This window comes from Rhinoraja longicauda, chromosome 10 (genome assembly GCF_053455715.1).
Source record: "Rhinoraja longicauda isolate Sanriku21f chromosome 10, sRhiLon1.1, whole genome shotgun sequence".
NCBI classification, from domain to species: Eukaryota; Metazoa; Chordata; class Chondrichthyes; order Rajiformes; family Arhynchobatidae; genus Rhinoraja; species Rhinoraja longicauda.
In genome coordinates, this window is record NC_135962.1 from 39,813,289 (window position 1) to 39,835,836 (window position 22,548).

The window sequence follows — 22,548 nt, forward strand, 5'->3', positions numbered from 1 at the left end:
CGATTGAATGTTGCCAGAACAACAACCTTGCTCCCAATATCAGGAAAACCAAGGAGCTGATTGTTGACTTTCAAAGAGGAAGACCAAGGATCCCCGAACCTGTCTTCATCGACGATGGTGATGAACCTGTCTTCATCGACAGTGCGATGGTGGAGATAGATAGCAACTTCAAGTTCCGGGGCATACGTATCTCTGACGATCTGTCCTGCACATTGATATAATCATAAAGAAAGCCCATCAATGCCTCTATTTCCTGAGAAGATTAGAGGAGATTTGGTATGTCGACAAATACGCTCCTGAACTTCTGCAGGTGTACGGTAGAGAGCCCATTGACTGATTGCATAATGGCCTGGTTTGGCAATTCGAAAACCCAGAAATGAAGAAAATGACAAAATGTGGCGAACACTGCCCAGTCCATCACTGGTACTGACCTCCCCACCGTCGGAGGCATCTACAGGAGGTGCTGTTTCAAAAGGCAGCCAAGATCATCAAGGACCCACACACCCTGGCCACACTCTCACTTCACTCCTGCCGTCGGGAAGAAGGTACAGGAGTCCAAAAACCATGAACTCCAAGTTCAGGAACAGCTTCTTCCCCGCAACCATCTGGCTGTTGAACACCACAAACACCAACTAAAGTACAAAAGGTCCTTGTTGGCTCGGGATTTGGGGTTTGTTTTGTTTTGTTTTGCACTATACTGGGTTCTTTCTTTATTAAACTTTTTTTTGTCTGTTTATTAAGTTATCTATTGGGTACTATGTTTACAAACCTGTTGTGCTGCTGCAAGTAAGAATTTCATTGTTCCGCTTTGGTACATATGACAATTAAACACTCTTGACTCTTGCCTGACCGGCTGAGGGTTTCCTGCATTCACAGCTTTTTCTTCAATGGGAAGTTGGATAGGCAATTGAGGGAACACAGTTCGTGGCACATGTGAAAAAGCTGAGGAATGGGATTGAACGGGAGAGAAAGCATGGACCCAGGTGGTCTTTTGCCCTTTATTTTGTGCCATGACTTCAATGCAATTCTTCTCATGATTGGCTTTTTTTCCAGTGCTTCCTGACAGCACAACGAACAGTAGGTTTTGAAGCAATGTGAGTTCATTGCAGTCAGGAGAAAAGAGCATGTACTTGCATTCACATTTTGTCCTCTCTTTTTGTTTCTTGCAGCTTCTCCCTCCATCAAGCTGTTGATTCCTGAGCAGATAGTGGTAAACCCAGGAGATACAGTGTCCATGGTGTGCGTCACAACAGGAGGAGATCCCCCTCCTACCCTCTCCTGGATCAAAGCAATTGGTTCTCTTCCTGAGACAAGTGTGCTGAATGGAGGGACTCTTACGCTGCACTCTATCAATGCTGACGAGGCCGGGGCTTACAGTTGCCTTGCTAACAACAACGTGGGCAACCCTGCTAAGAAGTCCAGCACAATCACTGTGAGAGGTACGTCAACTTGCCTGTTTAAACTGATGCAGCTGATGTGGAGCTGAGAGCAAGGGTCCCATCATTTGAATGGCCCCTCGCACTTGGAGCCTGGGCCTGGTTTCAGTGCCGATGATCAAGGGAGGGTCATGCTGGTTGAGGGCTGCGTTGCCTGTTGCCCAGCAGTGACTATCCAAGGACAGATCCAAGTAGCCCATTGATGCTGACTATAAAGGTTTGCAAGAATGACCACTTGAGTGCTGTCCAGCAGAGTCACTGCGAGGGGGTGGTGGGGGGAGGGGGGGGGGAGGGGCAGTTTGGAGATGTCTGCAGTCCTAAGGGAAGAATATTAAAGCATGTAGGTAGGAACTGCAGATGCTGGTTTACACCGAAGGTAAACACAAAATGCTGGAGTAACACAGCTGGTCAGGAAATAGTCTGAAGGATGGTCTTGACCCGAAATGTCATCTATCCCTTTTGTCCAGAGATGCTGCCTGTCCCGTTGAGTTAGTCCAGCATTTTGTGTCTGTCTTAAGATTATAAAAGCGTTCATTTTTGTCTTTTCGAAACATGTGGCCTCCAACATGCTCCTTGTTCATGAGAGCTCCCAGACAGTTGTGAATTTGTGGAATTCTCTGCCACAGAAGGCAGTGGAGGCTAATTCACTGGATGTTTCAAGAGAGAGTTAGATTTAGCTCTTGGGGCTAAAGGAATCAAGGGGTATGGGGAAAAAGCAGGAACGGGGTACTGATTTTAGATGATTAGCCATGATCATATTGAATGGCGGTGGTGGCTCAAAGGGCCGAATGGCCTACTCCTGCACCTATTTTTCTATGTTTTTGTCTCTATGTAAACACAATCTAACGAGGCTTGAATTCTGATTGAGATCTTGTTCTGTTCTGCACGGACTTTTCAGCAGAGGTGAACAGTTTGTAACTGAATCAGTTGAAAAGGGGAAAGTAGATGTGAGGTGTTGTGCAAACAACCCAACTTAATGCAGTGCCGTGACTACCACTCCTGTCCTGCTCTTTCACTGTGGAATCCACAGTATGCCATGTCTCTGTAGATGTCCTGTGCTCAGAGTTAAACGGGATCCTTCACATGGACTAATAGTGGCTCAATATTTTCTGTGCAATTACTCTGGATACAAATGTGCGGTAATGCAGTTACATTAAAGTCTACAAACTGGAAGACAAGTACTTTGACAGGTACATGAAACCTGCACACCAGATAATTGGCACTTTCTGAATGTGAGGAGAGAAGGTGCAGGGTTTTAAGTGCTAATGGCCATTGTGGTGGTACTGGTTAGATAGCTGGACCAGTAACTAATTGTAAGGTTGCTTTGTAAAAATATAGGCACATGTCATTAGTGGTAGGTGTAGAATTAGGCCATTCGACTCATCAAGTCCACTCTGCAATTCATTCATGGTTGATCTATCTCTCCCTCCTGCCTTCTCCCCATAGCCTCGGACACCTGTACTAATCAAGAATCTATGTATCTCTGCCTTAAAAATAACGACTGACGGCCTCCACAGCCTTCTGTGGCAAAGAATTCCACAGATTCACCATCCTCTGACGAAAGAAATGTCTCCTAATTTCCTTCCAAAAAGAACGTCCTTTAATTCTGAGGCTATGACCTCTAGTCCTCGACTCTCCCCACTAGTGGAACCATTCTCTTCACATCACTCTATCCAAGCCTTTCACTATATATATATTTTCCAATGAGGTCCCCCCTCATTCTTCTAAACTCCAGTGAGTACAGGCCCAGTGCCGACAAACGCTCATCCTAGGTTAACCTGCTCATTCCTGCGATCATTCTTGTAAACCTCCTCTGGACCCTCTCCAGAGCCAGCACATCCTTCCTCAGATATGGTGCCCAAAATTGATCACAATATTCCAAATGCGGCCTGACCAGCCCCTTATAGAGCCTCAACATTACATCCTTGTTTTTGTATACAAGCCCTCTTGAAATAAATGCTAGCATTGTGTTTGCTTTCTTTACTACTGATTTACTACCGGCACGGTAGCGCAGCGGTAGAGTTGCTGCTTTACAGCGAATGCAGCGCCGGAGACTCAGGTTCGATCCTGACTACGGGTGCTGCACTGTAAGGAGTTTGTACGTTCTCCCCGTGACCTGCGTGGGTTTTCTCCGAGATCTTCGGTTTCCTCCCACACTCCAAAGACGTACAGGTATGTAGGTTAATTGGCTGGGTAAATGTAAAAATTGTCCCTAGTGGGTGTAGGATAGTGTTAATGTACGGGGATCGCTGGGCGGCACGGACTTGGAGGGCCGAAAAGGCCTGTTTCCGGCTGTATATATATGATGATATGATATGACTTGCAGATTATTTTTTGGGGAATCCTGCACCAGCACTCCCATGTCGTTTGCACCTCCGGTTTCTGGATTCTCTCCCCATTTAAAAAATAGTCTATGCCTTTATTCCTACTAGCAAAATGCATCACTCCACACTTTGCTACACTATATTCTATCTGCCACTTCTCGGCCCACTCTCCTAACCTGTCCAAGTCCTTCTGCAGAGTCCCTTCTTTCTCTACACTACCTGCCCATCCACCTATTTTCGTATCATCCGCAAACTTGGCCACAAAGCTTACAATCTCCTCGTCCAAATCGTTAATATCCAACAACAAGTGTAGCGGCCCCAGCGCCAACCCTTGCGGAACTCCACTAGGCACATTGGCAGTTTTCATTTCACGAAGTAATGTGGGAGTTCAAGAAACTCTTGTTCATCAGGGTGCCTAGTGTTTAAGCACCAGGTGCAGAACAAATGTATCACAATGTGCAATAAGGGATCCAGGCCACTTCCAGCAAATTCAAATTTTAATCCACGACACTGGGTTGTTAGACAGAATGAACTCAACGTGTGCTCTTTGTTATAGGTTTTTATTTTTGGCACAAGGTGAAGATGATTCCTGCAATAAACACTGGTGATCTAAAACCTGCAATAGGTACCCTCCTCTGCCTCATTACTTCCATTGGATTATGTAATTACTGTGGGCCTTGTTGCATTGCATCTCTTTAATTTAATGGAGGATCGTTCCTTGTACTTTTGTTGTATATTTTCTTTCTTGATTATCAATTGCAATGCTGTTGTCATTTTTATATGGTTTACCTTGATTGTTTTGCATGTAATCATTACTGATGTGCTTGTGGAGGGTATTGTGGAGCTGCAATGGAGTGCACACTGCTGGATCTGTCTTCCTTCTTAGTTTTGAGAAGTTGTAGGGCTTCTGTTGAAGTTTGCTTGGTGCCCCTGCAGCAGCCTCATGCTGGGAGATCTGCTCATTTGGTATCTGAATTATCACACTTTCTCCTCATGGGGGGGGGGGGGGGGGGGGGGGGGGGAGGCCTGACTCATTCTCTGAGGTTAAAACCACAAAGGGACAAGAACCAGAAACAGAAGTTGATTACTCTGCCCCTCCTTTCACGTACTTGTCAGTCTTCTCAAAAGTCACGAGAAGCACAGATAACATCACTCAGAAATGGCCATGCAAGTAATTCTAAAATTTGGTTACATTAGCTATCTAGCTTATGTTGCAGCTCTATATCATTTTGGTTCGGGCACATTGGAGTCCTGTGGACAATTTTGGTTGCCCCATCACGTGAAAGGAAGGCTTTGGAGAGGGCGCAGAAGAGATTCTCCAGGATGTTACTGGGATGAGAGAGTTTTAACCATAAGGGAAGGTTGGACAAACATGGAGAAACAAGTAACTTCTGATGCCGGTTTACAGAAAAGACACAAAGTGCTGGATCTGCTGAACCCCAGATTCAGTCTGAAGGAATGTCCCGATCAGAAACGTCACCTATCCAGGTTCTCCAGAGAGATGCTTCCTGACCCACTGAGTTACTCCAGCACTTTGTGTCTTTTTCTGGATAAACTTGGGTTGTTTTCTCTGCACTGTTGGAGGCTGAGTGAGGATCTGATAAAAGTTTATAAAATAAAATAATGGGAGGATAAGAGAGGGTAGATAGTCAGAGTCTTTTTCTCAGGATGGAAATGTAAAATACTTAAAGCTGGAGGTTTACGATGAGAGGGTAAGTTTAAAGGAGATTTATGCAGTAAGTTGTTCCCACAAAGGTTGGTAGCTGCCCAGTTGGCACTGCCAGAGGACGTGGTAGAAGCAGATACAGTAGCAATGTTCAAGAAGGATGTATTTAGACAATGAACAGGCAGAGAATGGAGTGATATGGATCTTGAGTAGGCAGGTGGGATTAGTTTAGATTGGCATCATTGTCAGTGCTGCTGCTGTATTTTATTCCAGGAGTCGGAAAGAATGAAGCGGTGGAGGCAAAGAGTGACCGATGAAAGAGAATATATGAAATGAAGGGAGGGTGTAAGGGTCTTGGAGATTCTGACCAGAACATCAGATGAAAACAAAAAAAAGGAATATTCTGAAGCCATGCGAGAGAATGCTTATTCCGCATTCCTTCTGCTTCAAATATCAGTTGAATCAAATCTTTCCAACTCATTAATTGTATCATTATAAAGCATTGTCCTATGGGATTTTATTGTTGGTTACCGTAGCTGCAAATGTGGGAATGAATGTTTTGTGAAATTGGGTGGAGACTGTTGCACCAGGTCTCTCTATACATAACACACTATGTAACATAGCTAGGTTAATATTTAAGAGATTAATTTAGCACTACAGTGTATTTAAGTGGATTAATATGCCATATAGCACAATTTACATCTGTTTAGACCATTATGTTCGCTGATCTGAGGGACAGGTGGGGTGGAAACATTAAAGGCAAATGGTTTAAGTTTCAGTGCATTTTATTCATTATATATTTTGTTTGTTTTTCTGATCTTTTAAAAAATTCTACATGTGTGAACAGCAGAGCATATTTACGGTTGTATTTTCTGGAGATCTGAACAGAATTATTTGTCAGATTTTAGCAAAACAGAAGGGCCAAACAGTCATGGCACCTATGGAATTTGATTTGTGCAGTTACCACAATTCACATACTTTTAGTTCATGAACATGATTTAAAAAAAATTTTTTTTTAAAGCAGTGTACTCTTGCATCATATTTTCTGGTGAGAAATCTGTATGAAAATAGATTACAATGATCAGTGGAAGTTGATTTCCCTGGGTAATGAATAGTGAACAATGTGAAATATAACAGTGTAATGGATCACGGGCCCTTGATCCTTGGTTATCTCCCACCCACCAGTGAACAGGGCCTTTGCCACACCACTGGTGGCTCAGGATCTCCTCGCCTGTGGGCCAGTGGAAGGCCTCCCCTTTCCATCATCCAAGCCAGGATCACACTTTGATCACTGAGGCTCAAGACTGAATCCCTGGCTCAATCTAGGATCTGCGGGTGCAAGCTATTCAGAAGACAGTGGGATACAATTAATGAGTCAGAAAGGGGTTGGAGGCGGGTTCTGTGAGAGGATAGCGCCAGTTTAGTTTAGTTTGATTTATTGTCACGTGTACCGAGGTACAGTGAAAACCTTTTGTCGCGTGCTAACCATGTATTGTCATCGGAAATACAATACATGATTACATTCGAGCCTTTTACAGTGTATAGATATGTGATAAGGGAATAATGCCTCATGCAAGGTAAATCCAGTAATATCATATATATATACAGCCGGAAACAGGCCTTTTCGGCCCACCAAGTCCGTGCCGCCCAGCGATCCCCGCACATTAACACTATCCTACACACACTAGGGACAATTTTTACATTTACCCAGCCAATTAACCTACATACCTGTACGTCTTTGGAGTGTGGGAGGAAACCGAAGATCTCGGTGAAAACCCACGCAGGTCACGGGGAGAACGTACAAACTCCTTACAGTGCAGCACCCGTAGTCAGGATCGAACCTGAGTCTCCGGCGCTGCATTCGCTGTAAAGCAGCAACTCTACCGCTGCGCTACCGTGCCGCCCCTGTCTGATGTCTGATCAAAGATAGTCTGAGAGTTACCAATGAGGTAGATAGTTGTTCGGTACTGATCTCCAGTTGTGGTGGGAGACACAAACTGCTGGAGTAATTCAGCAGGTCAGGCAGCATCTCAGGAGGGAAGGAATGGGTGACGTTTCGGGTCGAGACCCTTCTTCAGACTGATGTCAGGGGAGGGGGCAGGACAAAGGTAGGATGTAGTAGGAGATAGGAAGACAGTGGAAAAACTGGGAAGGGGAGGGGGAAGAGAGGGACAGAGGAACTATCTGAAGTTAGAGAGGTCAACGTTCATACCGCTGGGGTGTAAACTGCCCAAGCGAAATATGAGATGCTTTTCCTCCAATTTGCGCTGGGCCTCACTATGACAATGGAGGAGGCCTGTGACAGAAAGGTCAGACTGGGAGTGGGAGGGGGAGTTGAAGTGCTGAGCCGCAGGGAGATCAGGTTGGTTAAGCCAAGGTAGATGCAGGAAAAATGTTTCCGATGTTGGGGCAGTCCAGAACCAGGGGTCACAGTTTAAGAATAAGGGGTAGGCTATTTAGGACTGAGATGAGGAAAAACCTCTTCACCCAGAGTTGTGCATCTGTGGAATTCTCTGCCACAGAAGGCAGTGGAGGCCAATTTACTGGATGTTTTCAAGAGAGAATTAGATTTAGCTCTTAGGGCTAAAGGAATCAAGGGATATGGGGAAAAAACAGGAACGGGGTACTGATTTTGAATGATTTGCTATGATCATATTGAATGGCGGTGCTGGCTCAAAGGGCCGAATGGCCTACTCCTGCACCTATTTTTCTATGTTTCTATGCTCTGACTATATATTTTTAAATATTGTTGCACCATTATAGTCAGAACAGGAAGTTCACAAGTTGTCGGAGTAGGATAAGACCATTCGGCCCATCAAGTCCACCGCCATTCAATCATGGCTGGTCTCTGCCTCCTAATCCCTTTTCCCCATAACCCTTGACACCCGTTCTATTCAAGAATTTGTCTACCTCTGTCTTAAAAATATCCACTGACTTTGCCTCCACAGCAATGAGTTCCACAGATTAACTACCCTCTGACTAAAGAAGGTCCTTCTCACCTCCTGTCTAATAGAGCACCCTTTAATTCTGAGGCTATGACTGGTTCTAGACTCTCCCAGCAGTGGAAACATCCTTTCCTCATCTACTCCATCTATGCCTTTCATTATTCTGTAAGTTTCAATGAAGTCCCCCCTCATTCTTCTAAACTCCAACGCGTGGAATGCTGTCAAATGCTCATCATATGTTAACCCACTCATTCCTGGAATCATTCATGTGAACCTCCTCTGCTGAACAGAAGGGCAATAGAACTTCCGATCTTCCAAATAATGACGCATTCTGATAGACTGATCATGGAAACAGCCTTCAGGGGATGCATGAATGGAAGATGCTTTTTGGCAGTCCTTGAAGAACAGCCATTAAAAGTTTACAATTAGGCGCTTCTCCGTTTTTCAATTTTGGCTGCTTTCAGCCATATTGAAATAACATTGGTGTCAAGACGTCTGCACATATGTGAAGTTTGGATTGAAATTTAGCCAACATCAAGAGCTGTATTTTTAATACGCCAAACCAATTGCAAACAGAATATCATTTTCTAAATTAGATTAATGATATGGAGGAATATAAATAAGCAAAAAATTAATTTCAGCTGAGCTATTTAATGCAATCATTCATAATGGCAATTGCAAAACCTGTCTCGCAATTAGATTTGATGAAATAAAATCTGAAGCCATGTCTCGCATTGCTTTGACAGAAAATGCCACTGGAGTTTATAACAGAAATGTGTCTTTCCATTTCATTAACGAGATTAATTCCCAGGATGGCGGGACTATGATGAAAGAATAGAGTGACTGGGCTTGTATTCACTGGAATTTAGAAGGGTAAGAGGGGATCTTATAGAAACACATAAAATTATTAGGAGATTGGACACACTTGATGCAGGAAACATGTTCCCGATGTTGGGGGAGTCCAGAACCAGGGGCCACAGTTTAAGAATAAGGGGTTGGCTATTTAGAACTGAGACGAGGCCAAACGTTTACACCCAGAGAGTTGTGAAATTTTGGAATTCTCTGCCTCAGAAGGCAGTGGAGGCCGATTTACTGGATGCATTCAAAAGAGAGTTAGATAGAGCTCTTAGGGCTAGCGGAGTCAAGGGGTATGGGGAGAAGGCAGGAACGGGGTACTGATTGGGGATGATCAGCAATTGAATGGTGGTGCTGGTTCGAAGGGCTGAATGGCCTACTCCTGCACCTATTGTCTATGAGATAAAGCAAATAAACCAAGTGCTGTAGTAACTCAGTGGGTCCTGCAGCATCTTTGGAGAATGTGGACAGGTGATGTTTTGGGTCGGGGCCCTTCTTCAGTCAGTCGAAAGAGTTAAGGTGAACAAGCAGTGTATGGCTTGGGAATGGCATTGCTGGTATTTACAAGGTGGCACAGGATAAAGTGAGGTGAGTGATTCTGGGGACAGTGGCTGATGCAATATGTACCAATTGTAGGAAAATAAAACAGCTGACTGAGGAGTGGTGACTTGGGGTGAATGCACACAAGAAGAGAAGGGGGGTTTGAGATTGCAGAAGCTCTGGACTATACGTGGTTAAAGAAAATGCAAGAGATGTAAATGGGAGACTTACTTTTAAAATAAGAGTGGAGACCCAAGGAAATCATTGACATCATTCACGTAGTCTCATTATCTCATGCTCTGTTGTTACAGTTCCTTTTTAAGGTTCCTCCAGAGAAAGAACTTGGCAATTTCACCTTTGGCAATTCCTACTTTGTGAATGACGGCTGAAAAGCAGCTGGGAAACTCCAAGGGTTTGGTCTTCAAAGAGGGTTTAGGAAGAGGTGACAATGAGAAGAGATAAGGGGACCAGGCAGTGTATGGCTCGGGGTAAGGTAATCTACTTGGGAGATCTGATATAAGGAATCAAACTCTTAGTTGTAACCCTATTAGAAGCTTTCAGACATATCTTTGAAAAATTAATGATTACTTAAATAAGTTGGAAAATGCTTCAAGCAATCTGAATACCAGAAGACCATCCACGATCAAAATAATCATTATTCGATTTGTCTGCATGTTGGGAATTCTAGCTGAATCCTGTGAACGGCTGTCAAATTGTCAAGAAGGGTAGTAATGATTTTCAGCCACTGTGGTTCTGTTCACACTACTCTTAAATACTAGAATGCAGATTTCTCATTTGGTGCTATCTTAATGCTGGTGGTAAAAAAGATATTCTCATTTGTTGGATACTGAGTTGAATTGTCACAGGATGCAAGTGATGTTATTGACAGCAGAACATTACTATTGTAGAAACTTTGCTTTGATTCCATGTATTCTCGTCTGGAATTACGGAAAATTGGATCGGAATCCAAAATGGATTCCTCAGGGGGGAATATTGAGTTTGCACAATTTCCAATGAATCAAGTAGTTGCTGAAAAAGGAGGATCTGAAATGCTTGAAACAGCAGCGATGGAACTGGATGGACATATTCTGATTGATTGATCGATTGAAAGATGCATCATGGAAACGGGCCCTTTGGCCCACTGAGTCCACATCGAACATGGGCGGCACGGTAGCGCAGCGGTAGAGTTGCTGCTTTACAGCGAATGCAGCGCCGGAGACTCAGGTTCGATCCTGACTACGGGTGCTGCACTGTAAGGAGTTTGTACGTTCTCCCCGTGACCTGCATGGGTTTTCTCCGAGATCTTCGGTTTCCTCCCACACTCCAAAGACGTACAGGTATGTAAGTTAATTGGCTGGGCAAATGTAAAAATTGTCCCTAGTGGGTGTAGGATAGTGTTAATGTGCGGGGATCGCTGGGCGGCACGGACTTGGAGGGCCGAAAAGGCCTGTTTCCGGCTGTATATATATGATATGATATGATAATGATAACATTGATCACCCCCACACTAGTTCTATGTCATCCCACTTACGCATTCTACTAGGGTCATTTTACAGAAGCCAATTGACCTGCACATCTTTGGAATGTGAGTAGAAACTGGAGCACACCAAGAAAACCCACGCGTTAACAGGGAGAGCATACAAACTTCGTACAGCACCCATAGACGGGATCGAACCTGGGTCTCTGGTGCTGTGAGGCTGCAGCTCCACCGCTGGGCCACTGTACCACCCTACTTTATGAGCTAACTCTCAGGCATTCTACCTTCAAATAAGAACTTCTCAATATCTGTAATGGAATGGCTGTCAGTGGTAGAGTTCTAGATCACCTATTTTTTTCTCACTACTCCCTGCATTTGTAAGAGTTATTGATGATACATCTTGCCACCCCTTAGGCAGGGATCCCAGAAATCACCATCACACTTAATTTTCCCCATCCTTTGCTCCATAGTCTGAAATTTGCTCATAATATTTCGCCCCTTAAATTTATGCCTGCTCCTAGTGGAACACCCCCATAACTTTTATGTTTATTTATATCTACACTAAATGTACAATTAGTTTCAATCTACCCGCTGTTGTATGTACAGTATTCAAACCGCCGCAATCTTTATGGATTAATACCCATTCCAATACAAGATTTCACTGAAAGCCACAAATATCAACACCCAACCCATATATTCAATTATACATTTATCGATAGCTGACATTCATATTTGTGTTGTGTAGGAAAGAAATGCAGATGCTGGTTTAAACCGAAGATAAACACAAATAGCTGGAGTAACTCAGTGGATCAGACAGTATCTCTGGAGAAAAGGAATCGGTGTTGTTTCGTGTCGTGACCCTTGTTTAAGTGTCTCGACCCAAAATGTCACCTATTCCTTTTCTCCAGAGATGCTGTCTGACCCGGTGAGTTACTCCAGCTTTTCGTGTCTATCTTCATGTTTGTATTGGTGAACAATTAGATGTCTTTGGAAGTTCGTGACATAAACTCTCCTTCAAAGACATAAATTCTCCTCAAAGATATAAACACGACAATACCATTATTAACACCAAGGAAAGATAATAACAGAATTGGAGAGGAGCCCTGCTTTGAGTTTGTTTTCAATAAATTCAAATCATATCCAAGCATCTATTCTAACCGACAGTTAAATTCATAATTTGCATGTTATTTTGCAGCATCAAAGTCAGGTTATACGTTGCAGTGTTGCAATTGCAGATTTTCCAAGCTTCAATCCACATCTGAGGTTCAATGTTTTGTGTGTCCACTGTTATCAGGCAGCTCAATCGCATGCTCCACACATAAAAAAATAAAGCAACCGAAGCTGCAGCCCACCCACATAATTGTGCCTTTCGATCTGCAAATATATAAATTGCCTGATAATTGTAAAAGCCAACATTCATTACAACATGGAGGTAATTAGCTTTCTTTCAGAATATGCTCATACTTTATACATGCGATTAGCGTATTTCTCGATGCTTTATTTAATTTACAAATGCATTTAATAACTAATACAAACTGAAACTAGATTTCAGAATGTGAATGTTCCGAACACATTGAAAATGTTAGATTAAATTGTAAATAGAAATCTATTATTACAATGAGGATGCAGAATAATTCGTCAGGAGTATTTTTGAAAGTCAATCATTGATTTTGTGGGATCTGTTTTTAATATTCTACTTGATAGAATCGTTTTTTTTGTACCTAGCTATTTCCATTCAAATGGAAGTTTTCCATTTATTTAGCGGCCCAGCATATCGCTAGGGTGGCACAGTGGCACAGCTACCGCCTCACAGCGCCAGAGATGCGGGCTTGATCCTCACTCTTGGGTACTATCTGTGTGGAGTTTGTACGTTTGTTGGAAACTGAATCTGTATCTCTAAACTAAATTAGATCTCAAATTGAGATCCAAGAATGTAAAGTGTAGCCCCAGCAGGGAAAGTTGTGCTTCATATAAAGAGTATGCTATTAAGGGAAACAATCAAACATAGATTGAATATGAACAAGATGAATTATGGATGCATGAGTGTTGTGGTTAAATTATTGGATTAGCAGCCAGCGTTCTGGACCACTGATCCAGAGACACTAGTTGAAATCCCACTTTGCTAGGTGTGGAATTTAAATTCAAGTACTTGGATAAATTTGTAATTTAACAAAAAATGTTTGCCTGAGCAGAGAAGCTATCAATTTAACAAAAAAAACAATTTGGTTCACCAATGTATTTTAGGCAGCATATTTAATGTCCTTGCACAGTTCAGATCTAAAGCATGGTTCACTCTAAACTTCTGCATCACTTCAGGGGCAATTAAAGATAAACAATAAATGCCAGCATCACCTGTGATACTCCTTGCCCTGTGAATGAATACATAAGGTGGCACAGCTGGTAGAACTGCTGCCTCACACTGCCAGAAACCTGCGTTCAATCCTGATCTTGGGTGCTGTCTGTGTGGAGAGTTTGCACGTTCTCCCTGAGACTGCATGGGTTTTGTCCGGGTGCTCTGGTTTCCTCTCACATCCCAAAGATGTGGGTTTGTAGGTTAATTGGCCTCTGTAAATTGCCCCTAGTGTGTAGGGAGTGGGTGAGAAAACGGGATAATACAGAGCAATCGATGGTCGGTGTGGACTTGGTGGGCCACGGGGATAATTTATCTATCCCGAACTAACCCTGACCTCTGGCTTGAGTGGTAATTTTAAAGAACCATTAACTTTGGAATCACATATAGGTTGGGTTGGGTTAGAATATCAGATCTTTCCTGAAGGGCATTTGTGAAATAGATGGATTGTTATAAAAGTCTGGAAGTTTCACTCTCATCAATATTGGAATTCACCAGCTTTATCTAATTAATTGAATTAAAACAATCTGGGATAAAGCCAGTTTTCTGAAAGAGAGCGGCTTCCAATGTAATATTGCAGTAAGTCAGCTCTGCTGAATAGTATGATATTTACCCTTGTCTCTGAGTAGTGGGATATTAATCCGCGTCTCATGGGGGGGGGGGGCACAGGCTAAAGGAGATGTGAGAGGCAAGTGATTTCATGCAATGAGTGGTGGGTGCCCGGAAATTGGAGGAGCAGCACCTCATATTTCGCCTGGGCAGTTTGCGGCCCGGTGGTATGAACGTCGACTTCTCCAACTTCAGATAGCTCCTCTGTCCCTCCCTTCCCCTCCTCCTTCCCAGATCTCCCTCTATCTTCCTGTCTCCACCTATATCCTTCCTTTGTCCCACCCCCGACATCAGTCTGAAGAAGGGTCTCGACCCGAAACGTCACCCATTCCTTCTCTCCCGAGATGCTGCCTGACCTGCTGAGTTACTCCAGCATTTTGTGAATAAATCGATTTGTACCAGCATCTGCAGTTATTTTCTTATTCTTAGACTATCAGATGTGGTGGTGAAAGGAGACATGATAATGGCATTTAACAAGCTTCTGAATAAACACATCAATATGGAGGGATGTGAATTACATGTAGACAATTAGTATAGATTGATTTAGAGATTAGTTCAGACTTCCGTCTGAAGAAGAGTCTCGACCCGAAATGTCTCCTATTCCTTTTCTCCGGAGACGCTGTCTGACCCGCTAGGTTGCTCCAGCTTTATGTGTCTATCTTCGGTTTAGACAATAGACAATAGGTGCTGGAGGAGGCCATTCGGCCCTTTGAGCCAGCACCGCCATTCAATGTGATCATGGCTGATCATTCTCAATCAGTACCCCGTTCCTGCCTTCTCCCCATACCCCCTGACTCCACTATCCTTAAGAGCTCTATCTAGCTCTCTCTTGAATGCATTCAGAGAATTGGCCTCCACTGCCTTCTGAGGCAGAGATTCACAACTCTCTGACTGAAAAAGTTTTTCCTCATCTCAGTTCTAAATGGCCTACCCCTTATTCTTAAACTGTGGCCCCTTGTTGTGGACTCCCCCAACATTGGGAACATGTTTCCTGCCTCTAACGTGTCCAACCCCTTAATAATCTTATACGTTTAAACCAGCATCTGCAGTTCCTCCCTAAGCAGTTTAGATTGGTATCATGTCCAGCACAGATATTGTGGGCCAAAGGGCCTGTTCCCATGCTCCACTAGTTATATGCAATAGCCTTGGCTTCTGGATACTCCTCCAGTAACTTAACCCCTGTGCTCTTGCAACCCCTGCGGAAGTTAACCTGAAATTAATATCTACTCTTTAATCTTCACAAGTCACAGATTCATGGTCTATACTAATCCCTATTGAAATCATAACGTATTTGGCCCTTGAATAAATATTAATAAGTAATTCTCTTGTGTCTGGTTAGGTGAAGCTCCAGGTTTATGCATTTGATAATCTGCTTCATTTATTTTATCAGTAATGGGGTATTCAAACCTTTAAATAGGTGTCGAGTCTCTACACTTGCTCAGATGAAAGAAAAGAATGAGATTACTTTCTGGTTGGTAAAGATATAGGTTTTGAAAAAAAAGGGAATATTTTAAAGGTGAAACCATAACAAGAATGTTAACAAGGAACAATACATTTTGATTCTATTATAGATATTAGCATAAGCCTGCATAAATCAAAAGACAATGTTGTTTGAAATTGATTACCTGCTTGATATGAGCATTAGTCTCAACCATGTCTACATGTTAAACATACTAACGATAGACACAAAAAGCTGGAGTAACTCAGCGGGACAGGCAGCATCTCTGGAGAGAAGGAATGGGTGATGTTTCGGGTAGAGACCCTTCCTTCTCCAGAGATGCTGCCCGCCCTGCTGAGTTACTCCAGCTTTTTGTGTCTATCTTCGGTTTAAACCAGCATCTGCAGTTCCTCCGTACACATTTTAAACATACTAGTTGGACTCAGACACCTGTTTTATTACATGCTATGTTCATTTTTGGGATCAACATCAGTTTTTCCATCATTACATTCTGGAAATATGCAGCTTTGTGAAAGTAGGTAATTTTTTTTACTTGCTACCTTTGTATTCTTAAATCCTAGTTTGGTATCTACACAACATTCTAAGTTAAGTAACATTGCATACATTTGACAAGGTGTAAAATGTGCTGAGAAGCCAGGTTGCCAGGGCCGGATTAGGCTAGTGCGGGGCCCGTAGCATATGTCATAAAGGCCTTAAATACAGGACGAGGTGACGTCACAGCCCGTGCCCCACTTGACCTCACCCAGCCAGCGGCCACGTGCTCCCGCTCCACCAATGACGGCCGTCCGTGTGAGAGGGAGTTGCAGGATTTTGGGAGTATGGGCCAGAAGAGTAGAGATAGAGAGAGAGAGGTACGGACGGGTAGGGGCTGAGAAAAGGCCGAAAGTGTGAGGGAAAGTGCCTACAGAAATGGAAAGTAAAGGCCAGAGGAGGGGGGGGGGGGGGGGGGGGGGGGTATGGAGGGAGGTGTGGGGAGAGTGTAATGGAGATGCGCAGGGGGGAGAGTGGGATGGAGAAGAGGAGGGAGAGTGGGACAGAAGACTGGGAATAAAGGGGGGAGGCAGATTGGCGGAAGAGAGGACTGGAACAGTAGCTATTTGTAGGGACGAAAGTCTGGGAGACGAGAGGGAAGGGGGATTGGGGAGAGCGACGCCCAGTGGAGTGGGGAGGAGGAGAGAGCCGGAGGAGTGGGAGAGATGGGGGGAGGGGGGGTGATGAGGTGGTGAAAGTAGCTTGGGGACGTGAGAGGAAAGAGCCGTTGAGTGAGGAGTGCGAGGGCCGGGAAGTGTGGGGAGGCAAAGCCAATATTCGAGCAGAGAGGTCTGGAGGAGTGAGGTGTTTGGGTGAGGCCGGAGGTGTGTGGAGTAAGAGGGCCGGAGACTGGGCTGTTAGGCGGTGATGCGCCGGCTTCCCATTGTTCCGCGCAGCCCCGCCAACACATTCAAACCGCGGCAGTTGGGGAGCGGTGCGCGCAACACAGCGCCTCTCAGTGGGATGCCGATTTCAAGCATTTAGCTTGCAAGCATTTAATGCGGGGCCCTCGAAAGTGCGGGGCCCGTAGCAAATGCTACTTTTGCTACTGTGTTAATCCGGTACTGCATGCTGCATGGAAAATCATATTGCTTGATCACTTATGTTATTCTAAATAAGAGGGTTTTTTGGTTTAAAAATAAAAATGGGAAGCAGGAATGGTAGGTTTAGTAATCTGCAGTAAATCAACTCTACCAGTGCACTGTCCAAGTGGTGAAAGTGGAAACTATCCACAGATTCAAGATCACAACTAGTCTTCATAGAAAAGGGGATTAAGCAGGATGGGATTATGTCTAAAATGTTTGCTTATGAACTTCATTGTCTGGGTTACAGTTAGTTCCACATACAGTCCTGACACTGTTTGACAGAATGGAGTAAAGATTAAACAATAAAATATATAAGGGTTGAGAAATAGAATTGTTTGATGTTCTGGACTAGAATCAAAAAGTTTCATGTAAAAAGCTGAGTGTGATACATAAGCTTATTAGTCATAAGCACTGAAGAAAAATGCTGACATAGGTTTGGAGGTTAGTTGGGGAGAGACAGTGAAGAGCAATCATTTTACAATTCCACATCGGAGGAATGGGAAGCATTTCTACTTTGTATTCAACTGGCCTAGATTGTGGTAAGTTTTAGATACACATTTGGTCACTTGGATTTCTGCTCAAGTTTATATCAGTCAAGAGTGTTTAATTATTATATGCACTGAGAACGGGACAATAAAATTCTTACATGCTGTAGCTTTATAGCCACATTAACACACCGACACAACAGATAAATATCTGTAAATTCTCAGTTTTAATAGTAAATTCTCAGTTTTAATAGGTAAGTAAATCATAACAGTGTAAGCTAAAATATGTAGTACAATCAATGAAAAGTCCATGGCAGTTTGTGGCTGAGGTAGAGTTGTGCATTGGCAAAGATAAACTCTGGGGAAAAATACAAAGCTCCAGGCACCATTTTAAAATTAATTTTGATTATCTTTTTTTTGAAACACACAAAAATTCATTATAGTATTTGAGTGCTTATAAATTGCAGTTTGATTACAACATGTGAAATAGTTTTATTAAAAAAGCAACTTTTTTTAAGAGTCTGTTTTTAAAAAATAAATCTGATTATTACTCGAATAAAAACTACAGAGAACCACTTCCTTATCATTTTGTTATGTGACAAGAAGTAATTATTTTTAAAGGAAAGCAATATTTTGGAGCTTTTAAAACAAACCTATTGGTGATTCTTGAATCTAAAAAATATTTAAAAACCTTCCTCAAAGACTCCGAAACAGGTAGAATTAATTAAAATTTGCAACGTTGATTAATTTAATTTGGGAAAATGGTCATTTATTTTGAATGGAGCTGCTTTCCAAATATCCCAGAAACTGAACCCTGCGAGATGTAATTTTGAAAGAACTGCAGATGCCGGTTTACAAAACAAAACCTCAAAGTGCAAGAGTTACTGTTGCATTTTTGTGGGTTTTTTTAATGTAACTTACACCTGTAATTCCAAAATCTTTAATACTGGTTACTCACATCTCAGGTGAATCATGTTTCCAAGTGAGATTGTTCTTTATTATTCAGAATATTTAATGGATAGAGGTGATGCAATCTCACACTGTTTTATCTGCCTAATTGTAGTTATTTTTTCTACACATCACCGTTTGCAGATAACACATAAATTGGTGGGAGCTGTTGATAGTAAGGAAGGATTTTAAAGGATACAGGAGTATATAGATCAGGAGTTCTGGGCAGAGAAATGGCAGATGCAGTTTAATCCGGTCCAGTGTGAAATGTTGCATTTTTGGATGTCAAATGCAAAAGGAAAGTACTATAGTAAATGGCAGGTATCACAAAATGCTGGAGTAACTCAGCAGGTCAGGCAGCATCTAGGAGAGAAGGAATGGGTGACGTTTCGGGTCGAGACCCTTCTTCAGACTGATGTAAGGGGGCGGGACAAAGAAAGGATATAGGTGGAGACAGGAAGACAGTGGGAGAACTGGGAAGGGGGAGGGAAAGAGAGGGACAGAGGAACCATCTAAAGTTAGAGAAGTCAATATTCATACCGCTGGGCTGCAAGCTGCCCAAGCGAAATATGAGGTGCTGTTCCTCCAATTTCTGATGGGCCTCACTATGGCACTGGAGGAGGCCCATGACAGAAAGGTCAGACTGGGAGTGGGAGGGGGAGTTGAAGTGCTCAGCCACCGGGAGCTCTTCAGGTTGGTTAAGGCAGACTGGGCGAAGGTGTTGAGTGAAACGATCGCCGAGCCTGCGTTTGGTGTCGCCGATGTAGAGAAGTTGACATCTGGAACAGCGTTCCAGTAAATGGCACAGCTGTCAGGAGTGATGATGTATAGGGGGGTCCTAGGTGCGAGACCTGAAAACATAGCTACCTGAAAGTGACAACACAAATGGTTAGGGGTGATAAACCAAAGGGTGAATGACATATTTACTTTTATCGGTCAGGGCATTCAGTATTAAAGATGACAAATTATGTTGTAGCTGTATAAAACTACAGTTGGGCCACATTTGGGGTATTGCAGTCAAAACACAACAGGAAGGATGTGCAGGTTTCGGAGAGGGTTTAGAAGAGGTTCACCTGGATGTTGCTTGGTTTGGAATGAACTAGCTATAAGGAATGGTTAGACAAAGTTGGATTGTATTCTCCGGAGCATTGCAGGCTGAGGGGTGAACTGATATGAATAAGTTATGAGATGCATAGATGGGAAAGATAGAATATTTTCTTTTTCCCTAGGCTGGAAATGTGAAATACTTGAGGGTATAGGTTTAAGGTGAGAAGGGAAAGTTTGAAGGAGATTTGCAAGATGTGTGTTTTTACACGGTCTGGTAGATACCACTGCCGAGATATGTGCTAGAAGTGGACGAGATAGCAATGTTTAAAATGCATGAACAGGCAGGGAATATTTGGGTTTGCAGGCAGATGGAATTCGTTTGCAGAAAGGAACTGCAGATGTTGGTACATACGGAAGATAGACACTAAGTGCTGGAGTAACTCAACAGGTCAGACATCATCTCCGGGAAAAAAAGGATGGGTGACGTTTAGGGTCGGAAGACTCCTTTCAATGTTTTTTCTCCAGCGATGCTGCCAGACCCACTGACTTACTCTAGCACTTTATCTCTATCTTTGGGATTTGTTTGTGTTGGCATGATTGTTGGTGCAGACATGGTGAGCTGAAGGGCCTGCTTCTTTGCTGTACTATGTTCTATGAAATTAATATCTCCAGCAAAGCAATCCCAAATTGCTATGGAACTAAGGATGTAGTTAAGAATTAACCATACAGTGCAATCAGAAAGTATTCAGACCCCTTCACTTTTTCCACATTTTGTTACGTTACAGCTTTATTTTAAAATTGATTAATTTTTTTAAAAATCATCAATCTACACACAATACCCCAGAATGAAGAAGCGAAAACAGGTGTTTGAATTTTTTTGCAAAGTAATTAAAAAGAAATAACTGAAATATCACATTTACATAAGTATTCAGACCCTTTGCGATAACACTCAAAATTGAACTGAGGTTCATCCTGTTTCCGTTGATTATCCTTGAGATGTTTCTACAACTTGATAGGAGTCCACCAGTGGTAAATTAAATTGATTGGACATGATTCGGAAAGGCACACACCAGTCTAAACAAGGTCCCACAGTTGACAGTGCATGTCAGAGCAAAAACCAAGCCATGAAGACGAAGGAGTTGTCCGTAGACCTCCGAGCAGGATTGTGTCGAGACATAGATCTGGGGTAAGGTATAAAACAATATCTGCAGCATTGCAGGTCCCGAAGAGCACAGTGGCCTCCGTCATTCTTAAATGGAAGAACTTTGGAACCACCAGGACTCTTCATAGAACTGGCCGCCTGGCCAAACTGAGCAATTGGAGGAGAAGGGCCTTGGTCAGGGGGGTGATCAAGAACCCAATGGTCACTCTGACAGAGCTCCAGAGTTCCTCTGTGAAGATGGGAGAACCTTCCAGAAGGACAACTATATCTGCAGCACTCCACCAATCAGGCCTTTATGGTAGAGTGGCCAGAGAAAGCCACCCCTCAGTAAAAGGCACATGACAGCCCGCTTGGAGTTTGCCAAAAGGCACCTAAAGGACTCTCAGACCATGAGAAACAAGATTCTTTGGTCTGATGAAACCAAGATTGAATTCTTTGGCCTGAATGTCAAGCGGCACCGCTCATCACCTGGCCAATACCATACGTTCGGTGACGCATGGTGGTGGCAGCATCATGCTATGGGGATGTTTTCCAGCGGCAGGAACTGGGAGACTAGTCAGGATCGAGGGAAAGATGAACGGAGCAAAGTACAGAGAGATCCTTGATGAAAACCTGCTCCAGAGCGTTCTGGACTTCAGACTGGGGCGGAGGTTCACCTTCCAACAGGACAATGATCCTAAGCACACAGCCAAGACAATGCAGGAGTGGCTTCATGACAAGTCTGTGAATGTCCTTGAGTGGCCCAGCCAGAGCCTGGACTTGAACCCGATGGAACATCTGAAAATAGCTGTGCATCAACGCTCCCCATCCAACCTGAGAGCTTGAGAGGATCTGCAGAGTAGAATTGGAAAAAATTACCCAAATACAGGTGTGCCAAGCTTGTCGCATCATACCCAAGAAGACCTGAGGCTGTAATCGCTGCCAAAGATGCCTCAACAAAGTACTGAGTAAAGGGTCTGAATTCTTATGTCAATGTGATATTTCAGTTATTTCTTTTTAATTACTTTGCAAAAATTTCTAAACACCTGTTTTCGCGTTTTTATTATGGGGTATTGTGTGTAGATTGATGATAAAAAAAGTTTAATCCATTTTAAAAACGGTAGCGCAGCGGTAGAGTTGCTGCTTTACAGCGAATGCAGCGCCGGAGACTCAGGTTCGATCCTGACTACGGGTGCTGCACTGTAAGGAGTTTGTACGTTCTCCCCGTGACCTGCGTGGGTTTTCTCCGAGATCTTCGGTTTCCTCCCACACTCCAAAGATGTACAGGTATGTAGGTTAATTGGCTGGGTAAATGTAAAAATTGTCCTTAGTGGGTGTAGGATAGTGTTAATGTACGGGGATCACTGGGCGGCACGGACTTGGAGGGCCGAAAAGGCCTGTTTCCGGCTGTAGATATATGATATGATATGATATGATATGATGATATGAAGGCTGTAACGTAACAAAATGTGGAAAAGGTGAAGGGGTCTGAATACTTTCTGAATGCACTGTATCTAGGCCAACTCAGCTAAGATTAGCAGATGTTCTATCCTGAAGGATGTTGTGAAGCAAATGGGTTTTTAGAACAAATCTCATGGTCATCGGTAATGATACAATTTTTTAGATTCTAGAATTATTTAAGGACTTCAG

The 22,548-nt window shown here is 43.2% G+C and overlaps 1 protein-coding gene across 2 annotated transcripts in view; it reads left to right on the forward strand.

Moving 5' to 3' along the window:
* The window catches only part of mdga2a (MAM domain containing glycosylphosphatidylinositol anchor 2a), a 712,576-nt gene that overhangs the window by 293,292 nt on the left and 396,736 nt on the right, over positions 1–22,548 (forward strand). For both annotated transcript variants that reach the window (XM_078406708.1, XM_078406709.1), the window contains exon 6: positions 1,170–1,439. In XM_078406708.1, coding sequence (XP_078262834.1) covers positions 1,170–1,439 — 270 coding nt within the window. The remainder of the gene's footprint in view (positions 1–1,169; positions 1,440–22,548) is intronic.